Below are 15,383 nucleotides of genomic sequence, written 5' to 3'. Positions count from 1 at the left end.
GCTAAAATATGACTCAAACAGCCGTCCAGGTTTGGTTTATACTGATCATTTTATTTGGTGTATTTACAAACAAGCACATGCAGGAAGTTGACAGTGACTGACACTAGAGGGGCACTGAACTATATGCAATAGTAGGACACAGGGATGTCTACAGGCTACATGACACCAGAGAGAGAAAGAGGGGGAGGAGAGCGGGAGGTACACATATCATTGTTACACGCACACAGACGCACACGCACACACGCACACGCACACGCACACACACACAGTGAAAGTGCAGGATGTGCAGACACGCCAATGTGCTCACATTTATCTATGCTTTCACTGCCAAATACGCTGCTTTTGCACTCTCTCTCTCTCACACACACACACACACACGCACACACACACAAAGAACCCAGATAGATAGAGAGACACTAGATGGGTCAGATAGAGCTTTTCCTTTCAGAAACCTAAAGATCAATAAATAATACATCCAATAAAACAGCTTTCGAACAAATGCATTTAGACCAGAATCTCACAAATAAACAAACTGAAAAATATAAACACAATTGAATCTGTCAACTGATATTTCTTTTTTTTTTGGGAGACATTATTTCTTGTAAACACCAAGGTATTATCCATTTAATGGCATTTTATTGTGATCATAAGTTATGAGCACTGGTTCAACGAAATGCTACTGGACAGTTGCCATAGTGACGATAATGTCATGCTACATGGCATTATCGTGACACAATAACACGACGAAACTTTTAAGAACTGAGCTTTCCCTGATTGATCAATAGCAATGAAACTTTCCTGCTATATTAAATCGAGGTCCTTTAGTGTCAGCTTTTCCTGACAAGTTCAAATTTGGCTCTTATATAATTAAGTTTAACTATCTAAGCTATTGTTTTAGGCTTCATTTGTCAACATCAAATCAAAACCTTGAGGTAAAAAACAAACAAAAAGACTGTTAGTTGTACATTTAACCATATGCATAGTCATCAATACAGAATCTAGAGAATAACTAATATATATTTATGACATAAAGCAATGTGGTTAGAATCAACATATCACTTCCAATACTACCACTTCTACTACCACTATCATTAATATCAATGATTATGATGAGCAAACATGGCGGGAAGGGTTAAGATAAATACAACAGCTGAGGTACGAGGTGAAGACCAGCCACCAAACCTACAGACTTTACAGTAGCATTTATGAAAACATATATCAGGGATTTTTTCACTGCATTAAGTCTAAGGTCAGATAGTGTTGAACAAGAGCTGAGCAAAGTTTTATGAGGTGTTTACTCCGACACATGTTGGCCTCTTAAGGATTTGGACGAGTTGAGAGATAAGCTAAAGATTTCTGTTGTCTGATATCATCTTCTATAACTGTGTGGGATGGATGGATAGATATTTTCTGGCATTCATTCAAAGCATTCATGGCGCATTACAATGCATACAGTGTTAAAGGTATGAGGCTAAATCTAATAATTGTATGAATATGTTGTCAAGACAATAACAATACATGAAGCAAACAGGAGGGAAGATACTGGATTTCATACTTAAACCAAACACTTTTTTTTTGCATGTATGACAACCACTTAATGTGTGTGTGAAGTCGCAGATGTAAAGACTTAGAATGAATCCATTCATTTTTAATCATCCTCTTCCTCAATGTGGCCACAGTATTAAGCTGCTGATTGTGTTTTACCATCTGCTTTCTCTTGTTCATCTATCTTTCTATCTATCTTGGTAATATCAATCTCCATTTATATACCTTTATATATTTTTTTTATGTATATTTATACAGTCAAATATAGTAGCAGAAACATGTCAAACACACATGAACCAGGCGATAAAGGTGAGAGGTCAATAGGGGTGAAAGGTCAATAGAACACCGATCTACACAGCTACAATTCACTACATCACTACGCAGTATGCAACAGGAGCTACGGCCCAGTACTCTCATATCCTTTTCTCCACTCGACAACCTGCGAGCCGGACTCTCCCCAGCTGACGGCAAGATACATCAATGTGGCTACAACCAGGCTGTCAACTGGCGCCTCCTCATGACAGGCAGCCTCTGATCTGAAAGCACTCACATCTGCAATTTGTTGATTGGGCAGAAGTTGCCCTGCGATCATTTTCAGATCAGTGGCTGACAATGAAGGCAGACACTGAGAAAAGAACATTTAAAGGGATACTTCACTCCAAGATCAAAGGTCTTTCAGTATGAAATGATTTAAGTCTGACTCGAGTCATTATTTCACAGCATCTGCTGCATTCCTGCTGCTAACATCCATTAGTTTAATGCTACCAAACTGGATGGATTGTGATGGGAAAAAAACTCCCATATGTTCATAAAAGGAGAGGGCTGCAGACTGCTCCTGATGCAAGTAAAGCAGAACAGATGGTGTTATGCACTCAACTCAAACTCAAGCCGAGCAAGCGTGAAATATCCCTTTCAGAGTAGTTAAGCCTCGCCATAACCTCTCAACACCCACCTAAAATATATATATATTTATATATATTCATTTTTTATTTTTTATTGATTAAGTGCAGCAGTTATGAATGGTACCCGAAGTCACATGATGAGGGAGGTGTAGCCAATAGGTACCAGTCCCTCTTTGTCTCCCTGACGACAGCGAATCCAGTCCTGATCGACTCCTCCCAACACCACCAGTTCCTCCCCTTTGCAGAAGCTAAGCTCCGAACCTGTTCCAGAGTGGTCACACAGCGTTCGTATGGACCTGAGGACAGACAGCAGAGATCTTCTCAGCTATAATGGTCAACACAGACAACATATGATGTAACCATATCTTGGATGAGTCATAATGCAGGATTGATGGTGAGTCACCAATTATAGTCTTTCAAAGACGAAAAAAAGACAACTGGAGCATTTCTGGTGTCTACTACACCCACTGGTGCTCTTGGAGGGGGGAAGAAGTCATTTTAAAAAGGGAAAAAACATGCAACAACTAGACTCCCAAACGAAGTCAAGGTGGTTGCATAAGCTTATATTTAAAGGTGCAATGTGTAAGATCAGCTTGAAACATTCAAAAATCAACTACCATTATTATCAGCCAACAAACGGCATTACTCCACAATCCACCACCATCAATGTCACTTTATGTCTGTTGTACCTGAGCGGTCTGGGTTTGTCTTTCATCTCCAGCGTGTCGACCTCCTTCTCTGACTCTGGCTCACTTTCTCCCTCGGGCTCCGGGCCCCTCCTTATTATTGGAGTGGAGTTGCTGCTCACTATTCGTGTCAATGCAGTGACACTAGGAGCAAGCCACTGAGAAGGACGCCTGCAGAGTCACAAAAAGGATGAGAGGAACAGAGAAAGAGTGTGGGACAGAAGGGCAGAGGGGAATCACATTAAGTTACCATTCAAGTACAACAGTGACTTTAGAGTTTCTTAATGTAACTACAGTGGTTGAAATCACAAATTAATTATTGTTCTCTCTAGCTTAAGAAAAACAAATTAGTTATGTGCGAAATTCCTTGGCTAACCTGGTTGGTGGTGTGTGACCCGGTGGGCTGTTGAGGGTTTTTGAGGCTCCAAAGAGCCGCCCCAGACCCCAGGGAACCTGAGCACCAGCGCTGACTTCAACAAAGTCACTTTCTGTTTGGGCCTGGAGGTCCGACAGATCCGTCTTCACCTCTTCCTTTTTCAGGTTCAGCTCAGACAGGTTCTGGCTCAGTCTGCCTCCCCAGCGCATCACAGCCCCCCATCCCTGCTGAATCACCTAGGATTAACAGAAATATCAGCTCTGCAGGATCACAGACAACGTATTTGACTGCAAACACTGAACAGCCACACAAAGGTGAGTACCTGTTCTGCCTGCTGAGCGAGGCTGTCTTCCTCAACATCATGAAGAGGTAAGTCTCCAATATTCTTCTCCTGCACCCACAGCAGCTGTGGACTTGTCTGAGTGACCGAAACTTTTCTGGGCGCATCACTGCTATGTGTTGACTCCCCTTGTTCTCCAGTCTTTGGAATACTCAATGGTGACAATTTTTCTTTGGCTGCCCGATATTCTGAGCTTCCAAAGTCTACTTCTGAGATGCTTTCAATATATCTGCCGCTTGTGATTTTGGATTTGGACCCCTCTGTTGACCGCTGGGATCCAGCATCCTGACACGGTGGACTGGGGATCTCTGGACTGTGGCTGTCTGGCTCCAAATGGTGGTGCTGGAAGAGCAGGTCGAGGTTGAAGGTCAGCAGGCTGAGAGGCTGCAACACGAGGAGCAGCTCCTCCATCAGAGGCTGGCATGCAGTCAGCGACAGACGCATAAAGGAGGAGGGGCGGTAATATGTCTCTAGCACATCTGAGAGAAAGAGAAATCCCTGTCAAGCACATGAATGCCCACAAGAACAAGAGTGAAGTGATGGAAACTTACCGCTGCAAGACTGAAGGTGAGACAGCCAGAAATCAAGAAGCTTGGTGCTAGAATAAATAAAAGAAAAGAGGAAAACTGAGGATCCAAAGAGAACATGTGCGGGGATATTTAAATATAGTGAGAAAAACAAACTTCGATATTTAAATGACTGATTTGAGCCCTTTTCATGGTACAAGTGGGGAACCAGAAAGGATGAAGAGCTATGACTCACTTCAGTAGACCAAGGAGGAATGCGTTGAACCTGTGTTTGCTCTGTCTGAGCTGAGGCAGCTCTCCGACACGGACTTGAAGGTTGAACAACACTTGAGTTTTAGGACCTTAAAACGAGGGTTGAGAGGAAGAGAAGAAAATATATATTAAGGAAAGGGAGAGGGAGAGGGAGAGAGAGATCAACAAAGGAACTTTCAGAGGTCTGCGAAAATATTGCAGTGAAACTTGGCACTCATAAACCAATCGATATCTGCATCCTGTTGTTCGCTTATTTCAGCATTTTAGACTATATAATCTACAAGTATTGACTGATGTGTGAGAAAATGAGAGGCAGAGAAAGTCCAGAGCTTATCATTATCAACCAGGGAAAAAAAAAAAAACACAACCAATATCAAATCCTTAATATCTATGTCTGCTAATTTTCCAACAATTCTTGGAGTGCTACCTGGTCGGGTTGAGGCCTGGACCAGACCCCAGGCTGAATTTGGCCTCCTGCCTGCAATCAGGTCACTCTGGTGAGGTTTCAAGCCATCAGTCAGCAAGCTGTGCAGGGCAGGGCAGAGAAACTGCAGCATCAGACGGCCCAGAGATGGATTTATAGTGCTGTCTCCTGATAAGGCCTAGGGAGGGGAGAGGAGAGAAGAGGAAGGGAGAGAAGGAAGATGTGCAGTGATAGGGAGAGACAAAGGGGATGGAACAGCAAGGATGACTCAAGAAAGAGGAAGGAAAGGAAAATGAGACACATAAATGGAGGTTGGGGAGAAACGGGGGGGAGATGAGGGGTCGATATGATGGGAGTAGACATGATTTGGGTGGTTGGAGTCAGTTTAAAAAGAAAAACACAAGACTACTAGATTGGGTTATCTAAAGATATTCTAGTACCTTGTTAACTGAGAGAGACTGAGGAGAGACGGAACAACACATATAGATTTAGAACAAGTAGGAATGGAAAGCATTTTCAAAGATAAACAATACATGTAAAACAATATGACATTTTGTTATGGTATCAAGTGTGATGTGAAACAAAACACTTCTCAATAATGAAACAAAAAAGCAAAACTTAATTCTGTTATTTAAAATCCCATTCATGACGTTAATTTAGCAGTGGCTGACCTTCTGAACTACAGTCCGAGAAGAGCTGAACTGGGCCAAGATGGCTTCCACTGCCACGCTGACCGCACTGACCAGAGCTGGAGGGAAGAAAAATGTTCTTTGGTTAAACTGTAGGAGCTTTAGACATCAGAGGAAGAGATTCACAGACTGACAGGTGAACACACACACACGTGAGACGCACACCTTTTTTCTCCTGCAGGCACAGAGAGGACAGGCCCAGACCTCTCATTGGATGCTTCACATCTTCTCCCATCCAGGATGTCTCTGTCCTCTGTACGGAGCCAGCGAATGAGACACTGCGAACAGCTGACAGCGACAGCAAAAGAGCAATTACTTAGTATAATTCGTATAAAAAAGATACAAATTCAAGAGTAGCAAAGTGAGTCACCATAGACATAAGTATAGAAATAAATAAATACCATAACTAAAATATTAGGGTTATTAGTAGAAGCAATTAAGCAATGAGGAGCACTGGAGTAGGCAGATAGAAGCATATGGTGCAACTGACAACAAACAGTGTGTGAGGACATCCTGTAAATATTGGTTTGCTGTGGTGAGCTTTCAACATCTGGATCCGTGAAGACAACTTTCTGGATGCATCGAGGTTAAACAGGATCCCATGCATTAATCTTGACTCACACTCAAACACACTCATACATACTTAACATAAGCATAAACAGGAGCTAGGGATAACACAGTTGTATAAGCAACCACATCAGTCAGGTCAGAGCCAATTACACACACGTTCAAAGGGCAGATGTTGTGTACAGTTCATATAAAATGATTTATATAAACAAGTTATATAAATACATTCATATAATGAACAGGATGCAGTGGACCTATTTACTCTGAATCTGCCCTAAATGCACACAAAGATAATAAAGGTTAACTTAAATTTAAATAAGAAATTACATTACAACATGATAAACAAGCTACTTGTGCCTGGCATGAAATGCTTGTGTCCATTTCAACATATCGTGCAAAAAAACAAAAACAACATGGAGACAGACTAGACGAGACCGACACAAAGACAGACAGGCAGAGGGAGACGAGGACAGAGAGAGAGCGATGTGAGCAACTCTAGGTCCCCTTTGACAGGAACAGCTGTCACCCCTCTGAAGGCCTTTTGCAGATTTGAAAGGACAGTAGATGAGATCTATCAGATGACCTGCGGGGAGCTACCTTCTAATACATAAAACAGCTACAGTTACGTAGTTCTTTCAAATCTGCAAATCCCCTGGGTCAAAAAAAAATGACAAAAGTGAAAGAGCCACTATATCCAGGTCTGAGAACAAAGACACAAATAGACAGTAAAAAGGACAGACAGACAGACCGACAGTCAGACAGACAGACAGACATGCATGCAAGCAAGATGACAGAGAGAGTGTATAAGACGGAGAGAGAGAGAGAGAGAAGAGAGAGAGAGAGAGAAATCTTACTCGCCACGCGTGACTGCGGAGGAGCCTGGTAGAGTTTTGGGGGTAGGGGTGGTGCTCTTGGCAGTATAGGAGGGTAGAGGTTTGGATAGTAGAGGGGAGCAGCGAGGGCGGGCAAGGTGCGAGAGCGGGGGAAAAGCGGGGAGCTGAGGCAGTAGCCTGCTGTGCCTGGAGGGGGCACACCGGACCGGTGGGGAGGAGAGAGGGCGCCGATAGGGGAGAGGCGAGGAGGGGCACCCCTGTGCAGAGGGCAGTTTTTCGGGTGGTACAAGTAATATGTAGGAAGAGGAGGAAGCTCTTTAGATGTCCTGGCCTTGTTGCTGTTGTGATCTGTGTGTGAGTTTGTGCGCTTTCCTGAATACTGCGAGTCCATAGCACTGATACTGTTTGAGTACGTCATCATGACATCTATGTTCTTATACGGGGTCGTACAACCTGGAGCCTCTGTGGTGCCATTTACAGGTGTGTCTGACTTAGTGTGTGTGCCTGAGTCACTGCGGTAAAGGGAGTCAAAATTAAAGATAGAGTCAGATGCAAGGTCGCTGTGTATGTTAAGGATTTTCCCATAATCAAAAGGAGAGTCTGCACCAAAATCATCCAGAGATTCATAGTTACAGCCAGAGTTTATATCAGTGCTGGAATCATTTCTTTGGATACAAGCTGAGCCGGCAGCAGGGGCCCACTGTGTGTTACAGTGTTTGTCTGTGGATTCCCTGCCTGCATGGATGTGGGGTCTGGGATCTGCAAAGGGCTGGGAGTTACAGAAGCCTGGACGATAGGTAGGGAGGGCAGTGTGGAGGAAATAGGGTTGGGAAGACTGGGCGAGGGATAGTGGTGGGGAGGAAACTGCTTATCAGAAAGGGTAAAAAGGCCAAAAAATTGAAGGTGCAGGAGTCAGGATGGAGAGGGCAAGCGCAGAAGCAAAGCCATATGAGGGAAGCAAAAAGCGGAGCCATGGACAAACAATGAAAACAACAGAATGGGATGGATATGTGAGGAAAACAAGGAAGATTAAAGCAACAAAAAAAAAAATGTGGCAGAGAAATGGGAAGGAGAGAGAGATGCAGAACATGTTAGTGTCTGTCGAGAGAAAAATGCACATTCATGAGTGTATTCCAGCAGTAATCGTCATCATGTAACATCATGCAGTAATGCAATATTTAAACAAGTCAAACAGTTGATTGACAGTTACACATTGACAGTGTATGAGATTCAATGGAGTTGATTAATGAAGGGCAATAACCACAGTCGTTCATTTAAGAGGGTTTGACACAACTTGTCACAGTAGAAATACTATCAATCAGCTACTTGTTCCCCACTGACACCATCAATTACACTGCCACCATCAATTTCAAGTATTCATCATATTTCAATGGGGGTTTTCTATACAGCATCTGGTTTCACTTTTTCTTTCATACGAATTTTGAATATTAAGTATCCAAGTGTTTTGTAATTTACTGCAGTGCCATCATCACCTCTGGATCACCTTCTCTTTTCCTCTTCTCTGCCGCTTGTTTCTACCTCTCTTTGGCTCCTTTAACACCACCACCACCACCACCACCCCTCCCCTCTCCAGCAGTACAGCATACACTGTAATGCTGAGTCAGTCAACAGATAGCAGACTTCTGTCCGTTGCTGCTCAATCAACATGTCTGTCTCTGTGGAGAGTCAGAGATTGTGGCTACAACAGTTTTCATTACTCAATCACCTGTGACAGAACGCTAGGCTATGGGCTACAAAATGAGCTAGAAAGCAACCATACCTTGGTTAGACTAGAGCTGTCTCTGAACTGTAACAAACACATGATACTTCCTATTTGTCTGACACTAGCTCTCAGCAATTGGCCCGTATACTCAGATCCACCCCTTGGTCTCTTAAAGGTGTACACACCTATTTCTGGCTTGTTGCAGTGGTTTCTGAGGGAAACTCCTGCAGCATATAAGTCATTAGTTATTCAGCGACTTTTATATTCAGAAAGCAAAGGTTAAATAATGCCCGAGTAATTATACAATCAGAGAACTAATTTTAGCAGCTGATTGGCGGAGAATATGAGCAATTTTAATCAAATATATACACCCTACTGACAATCTTATCCTTAGTGTTTGTGTAGCCCACTGCAGCACTGAAAGAGAGAAGTAACTTGATCTCATGCCACTCTAGGGAGCAAAAGCGGAGGAAGCAGAGAGGACAGGTAAGACAGAAAGAGAAAAGCATATAAACATCCCAAGTAGATGTGATTTAAAACTAATAAAGAGGGAGGTAAAGAGGCAGAGAAAGAAGAAGAAAAAAGAATGTTTGGACATACAGATAGAAAGAAAAGAGAAGTTGATGGTAGGGGTGGAGGAGAAAGGTTGTGAGCTCAGTGGGCACTCCATTATCCCCCTCCCCGTTGGTCTAAAGAGTGGATGAATAATTGAATAAGGCAGCGATGACATCACAATTTGATAACCAGTGCAGGAAAAACTGGCTGGAAAGTTTCCAACCTCCTCTTTCTCCTCATATTACCTTCACCCCTTCCACCGTCTTTATCCCTTCATATCTCTGTTGCTCGTCTTCCCTCTGCAGCTTCCACCGTCTTGTTCTCTTTCCCCATCTGCAACCCCCCTCTGTTTATCCCTTGTCATCATTTATCCATCATATCACGTATCATGCCTTTCTGTGACTCATGCTCGTCCTCCATCTCGTTCCATTTATCATTTCCATAAATTAGTCAACCCTTGGTTTTGTGTTTCTTTCTTTCTTCCCTCCCATGCACACATTAAACTGCATGCACGAACAGAGCCCTTCCCTTTAAGTTATTCAATTAATCTGGCTCCTTTATTATCATTTGCATCATCATGCCAATTCCCACTCACCTGTAGTTCTTGTGTCAAAAGTCCTTCCTCCATCGGCTCGTCCTCTCACCTCCACCGCCGCCTCCTCCTCTTCCTCCTCTTCTTCTTTTCCCTCCTTTTCCTCCCTCTTAACTTGTTCACCCTCCCATTCTCTGCCCATGGTCCACAGGCTGCTGTCGCTGACTGAGGAGCCAATCTTCTGTATCGGGCACAGCTCTGGTTGTCTACCCTCCTCGTCAGCTCTCTGAAGCATTTCCTTCAAAGCGGCCATTGAGGTGAGAGCTGGTGGCGGCTGCATGAAGAAGGCCTGGGCCTGAGAGGTGTACTCCCATTGGTTGCCATCTCCACCTGCCATCTCTCTTCTCCACCTCAGGTTGTACAGTATATCTGCATCTGGAGTAATAACTGTTGGGTCAGGGTCTGGATCAGTGATCACCTTTGTTGGGAGGAAGGTGCCCTTGTTGCGGTAACGCAGCTCTTTAAAAGTTGTGACGTTTGGCCCTAACCCTGGAGTTGACCCTGAAGAACTGAGCTTCTTCTGATTTTCCACAAGGGACTTTCTCACTGCCAGGAATGGATGCTGTGATTTGGCTTCACCGTCAGGCGTGAATGCTATGAGCCAATCAAATCGCTCAGGCTGTGCAGAGTTAGCCTGGAGAGTGCTGACTTTGTGGTGTGGCACAGATGGGGGGATTGGGGGTAAGGGGCGAGGAGGAGGAGGGGGGGAGGAGAATCCAGTACCTCGGCAGGATATCGGAAAGACTCAAAGCTCATATTCTTTGCTTTGGTTTCCTGTGTATTGCTAAAACCAGTGCTGTAGTAAGGGTCGGAGGTCAGACCGCTGCTCCTTTTCTTTCTCCTTGCCATCTCAGTGAACGAGGTGGTTCTTTGTGTGCTCTCCTCGGTCGTTTTGCCATCTTTGGCTATATCTGCTCTACGATCTCCATCCATCTTGCATCTGCTTCTCCAACTGTCTCTGGCCATGTCACACTCCTTCTCCTCATTCTGATCTTTTAGTCTGAACTCATGTAGCTCCCCGGACCTGGACGAGATAACGTGAGCTCTATCAACCTCATCCTCCAACCCTCCAACACAATCACCAAGTTCTGGGCTGAGTTTGAGGAGCTCAGCTTGGGTCAATCCAGCAAGCATCAACAGCTTCCGAATCTCTACATCCAGTGCATGGAAGGAGGGGGGAGGAGGCAGGGCAGGTGGAGGTGGAATGGCAGGGGGAGATGAGGAGGAGATTGAGATAACTGGGGGAGGAGGCAGAGGAGGGGGACGTGTAGTTGGAGGAGGAAGGGAGAGGGGGGTCTTTTCCTGTTCAACTTGGAGAGCAGCGAGCCGCTGTGCCTCCTTCCTGGCAAGGTGGCGCTTCCGAGGGGGAGGAATGGGAGGAGTTGGGGTGGGGAGAGATGGAGGTGGGGAAGGGGTGGTATAAAGGGTGAGGTAAGGGACTGGTTTAGAGGTGGGAAGAGGAGGGATAGAGGGAGGAGATGGAAGTAGGGGTTTCTCACACCTAAAAGTGGTGAAAGTGGGGGATGAAGAGTTAGGGGAGAAAGTAGACAGTGTAGGAGAGGTGGACACAGCCATGGAAGTGGTCTCCCTACTGATATTGATGTAGGTGTGGAGGTCCGAGCTCACGCTGGCATGACGCGCTGGAGGTTTTGGGGGTCTCGGTGGCGGCTCGACAGGAGAAGGGGTGAGGGAATCAGGAACGAGATGATCCTCACAGTCTGATGGAGCAGTGAGGTCAACCCCTGCATCTGAAAACTCCTGAGAGTCTCCCATCGTTCCTCGGCCGCTTTTATACAACTTCCAGGGAATGTCGATGTTGCCCATTTCATCCATGAAATCTGAGAGATCCTGTTCCTCCAGATCTCCAAGATCAAATCCCTCCTCGTGGAGTCTGGCGATATAGGCCAGTTTTACTTCCCGGTTCACCTTCTCCAAGCGATCCAGGTGATCTAGCCGATCCCTGAGAACATCCCAGTGTTGTTCTCCCTCCAGATCCCAACGGGCCACTTGGATCACCTGGCTGAAGCGCTCCATCTTCCCAAACTCACCGACAGATTCTAGAAAGTCAAGCAAACCTTGTTTGGTGCCCTCAGAATCACCTTTGGCTCCTAAGTAGTCAGGTGAAGGGGAGTCCAGGGCAGATGGGTAGCCCTCATCTGGGGAGCAAGGGGGAAGTGGGGAATGTGATGCTAAGACGAAGGGATTGCGGCTAAGAGGAAGGGATGGGGGTGAACGCACAGGAGGCTGGCATTCAGAGGCTTGTTGGGGAGAGTGGTCTTTGGGGGACAGAGCAACCGTCAGATTATCTTGGTCGTGAGAAGAGCAGATGGAGGCGGATTGATCTGCACAGTCGGACTCCAGATCAGAGCAGGAGCTGATAGAGGTGGAGGACGACGAGGTAGAGGAGGAGAGCGAAAACTCCAGGAGGGAGGGGGGACAGTCACAGCATGAGGGGACCAGGGTGTCATCATCATCGTCGTCGTCATCAATATCAAAGTCCCCACTGCTCTCTTCCTCGTCGTCTTCTTCCTCTACTTTTACGTTTTTCTTATTGTCAATATCAGCACTTGCGTCGGCATTCTTGCCCTCGTTTTCCAGACCGGCAGCAGGGCGGGCGGAGGCCTCCAGCTGGGCCTGTGCTTTGGAGGGAGGCTGAGGCTGCTCCTTGGCCCCTTTCCCATCCTGCCTCTGGGGCACTGGGCCCGGAGGAGGCGGTAGCTGCAGTTGCTGCCTGATAGAGATGGTGTTGTTGTTGTTGTGGTTGTGGTTGAACATGCTGTTATTGTCCTGCGGGGAGCGACCATCGCAGCAGAGACACGGGAGGCTCGGCTCGTTGCAGTTCGGGTCGAGAGGGAGAACAGAGGGAAGCGGCGGTGGAGCGGCTGCTGGTGCAATTTTTGTTGCGGCAGGTGCACGAGCACTCTTGGGTTTGGGCTTAGCTGATTTGGAGAAGGTGGGAGCCTGTTTCTGTGAGCCATACCTGGACTGGGTCACTGGTGCTCGAGGCTGCACTCCCAACCTGGTCCTGGTGGGTGCAGGGGGGGCTTTAGTAGGCCGGCGTGGGGTGGAAGTGGTGATCGTGTTCATATTTTTATCCTCCCTCCGGAAACCAGGGCCTTGAGACTTTGGTCCAGCTACGGTAGTGGTCCGCCTGCTGACGTCAAAGCGCCGAGGCTTTGGAGGCTGAGAGGAGCAGCTAGAGGACTGCATTGTGGGAATGGGACTTTTTAGGACTCTCTGATATTTCTGTTGCTATAGAAACAAGTGTTGTAAAGGACAGATCCAAACTATGACGCGCCGTGACGGTCACATCTTGGCTTGGCTCCCAAGATCCTGTAACATCAAAGAAGACACACATTGAATAACGACTAACAGGGAAATTCTGCTTTGAAAAAACCTTTTTCTTGCCCTTCACATGTTTTCATATTAGGCTAAGTCTTTGGAGTCAAACTCATCATCTGGAGTATCCATTAAAACGCAATTGCTCTCTTTTGTTTTATAATTATCACAGCCGAAGTCCTGGGAGGCAACAGCAGTGATATGAAAACACACTGTCTCACACACAGTGCTGTAAAAAAAAAAAAAAAGGCACATTATCATCAACACCACTGTAGGAAAATGATTCAAGCTGAAACAATTATTCAATTCATAAATTGACAGGAAATTAATCAGCTGTCTATGTTAATGATTGCAAAAATTCCAAATATTCTCTGATTCCAGCTTCTCAAATGTGAATATGTGCTTGTTTTCATATATTTTCATGATAGTGAACTGAACAAAACAAGACATTTAAAGACGTCACCTTGACAAACTGTAATGGTCATTTAAAAAAATTCTGACAATATCTCATCTTTTGTTGAGGTACAGTATTGTACAGCTTTTTGAAATTTAAGACTTGTCCAGTTAAACGAATAATTGAAAATGTATATAACATGGTGTTCTGCAAAATGCCATCTGTTGTACTATTTCCTTGATTTTCAGATGCAGATATATGTATCTATCTATCTATTCAAATTTAAACAAACACACATAACGCATGAAATGATCCCCATGATAATTCATAGCTAAATAACTGTCACTCGCCATCCTTATCAGTCATGTTCAGCTACACTGAGTACTGATAGTCATGGGTTTACTGTAGTCAGGCTGTCTTTATCTGAACCAGTCCAGCCTTACAAGCTGAAAGGACGCAGTGGGATCTAGATCAAAAGAAATAATGTAAAAGCAAACACCGTACCTAGAGCAATAACTGAACATTTAAGTAGAGCATGAAATAATCAGGCAGCAGCAGCAGTGAAAAGCACCGAGTCTGCCTCTTAAAAGCCCATCTACCGAAGGCTATAGCTCATATATTCCTCCACAGTGCCCTTCACTTCACTGAGGAATATAAATCACTCCAGTGCTTGCTTACACAGGGGCTTTCGTCGGAATGGCATTAAAGCCAACAAAGCCTTGAAATAACACAAAAAAACAGCATATCATCAGATGTAATTTAACCCGTCCCGTGTACAGTATTTACCCCTGCATGTATTGATCCCACAGAGCTGATGGAGACAGGGAGGATGGGAGAAGGAGGGGGAGGAGGGGGTACCTCCAACCGCATCGCCCTGATATACAGGCCCATCCGCCCCTATTAGAACTCAAATATTACACATCATATTTAGATTCCAGACAAAAACGATTCTGATCATATATTTTACCTAACAATTCTGCAAAAAATATCATTGTTAACAGCGGAATTGCATGTTTCTAGATCTACGCAGGCTCCGTGTGGGAATATAAGGTTTTGCTTACCCGACCAGACTCTGCAGGTTCACATGAAACACATTGCAAAAAATCACACATATAGTACGATAATAAATGAGGACTCGACTCACGATCAGGTCAGGTAAAGATGGATGAAGGTCTCCATCTCGTCGGGCTCGCTCGCATCACAGTCCGTGTGAATGTGAATCTCTCTCGACGGTGACAGCCTCAGCATCTGTCTTCTCGCGAGCATCCAACAAACCATCGCCCCCCTCCCCTCCCCAACCCGACCAAACCACACCACACCCCATACTTGCCTTATCATCACATCCAATTTATCTTGAGTCACTTTCAGTTTCCCCTCCTTCAAAAAAAAAAAAATCCTCATAAATCATCCTATCTGCAATTCACTACCCAACACAAATTCACGTACCGCTTCTAGCCTTTATTATAATCATCGATTCATCTGTAAGCTACATTCTTCATAAATCTATTATAATTTGATCTATAAGAAGTCATTAAATAGTCAAAATGCCCATTATTATTATTCCCCAGAGCCCAATTATTTTGGTTTACTATAGCATATCACAAACAAAAGCATCAAATTCTTACATTTGAAAAGTTAG

General features: G+C 44.9%; 1 protein-coding gene across 1 annotated transcript; it reads right to left on the bottom strand.

Moving 5' to 3' along the window:
* Nucleotides 1-37: 37 nt before the first annotated feature.
* Nucleotides 38-11,145, bottom strand: rusc1 (RUN and SH3 domain containing 1). Its single transcript, XM_054621716.1, is given in 11 exon segments — nt 38-2,743; nt 3,137-3,304; nt 3,510-3,745; nt 3,832-4,328; nt 4,401-4,447; nt 4,612-4,717; nt 5,056-5,230; nt 5,724-5,800; nt 5,946-6,029; nt 10,015-10,719; nt 10,722-11,145. Coding segments are annotated over 11 exon segments (2,685 nt in total). The 3' UTR covers nt 38-2,577.
* Between the last annotated feature and the right edge of the window lie 4,238 nt (nt 11,146-15,383).

Source organism: Anoplopoma fimbria, chromosome 20 (assembly GCF_027596085.1).
Source record: "Anoplopoma fimbria isolate UVic2021 breed Golden Eagle Sablefish chromosome 20, Afim_UVic_2022, whole genome shotgun sequence".
NCBI lineage: Eukaryota > Metazoa > Chordata > Actinopteri > Perciformes > Anoplopomatidae > Anoplopoma > Anoplopoma fimbria.
The sequence above is the reverse complement of the archived record's forward strand: the minus strand, read 5'-3'. Positions and strand labels throughout refer to the sequence as shown.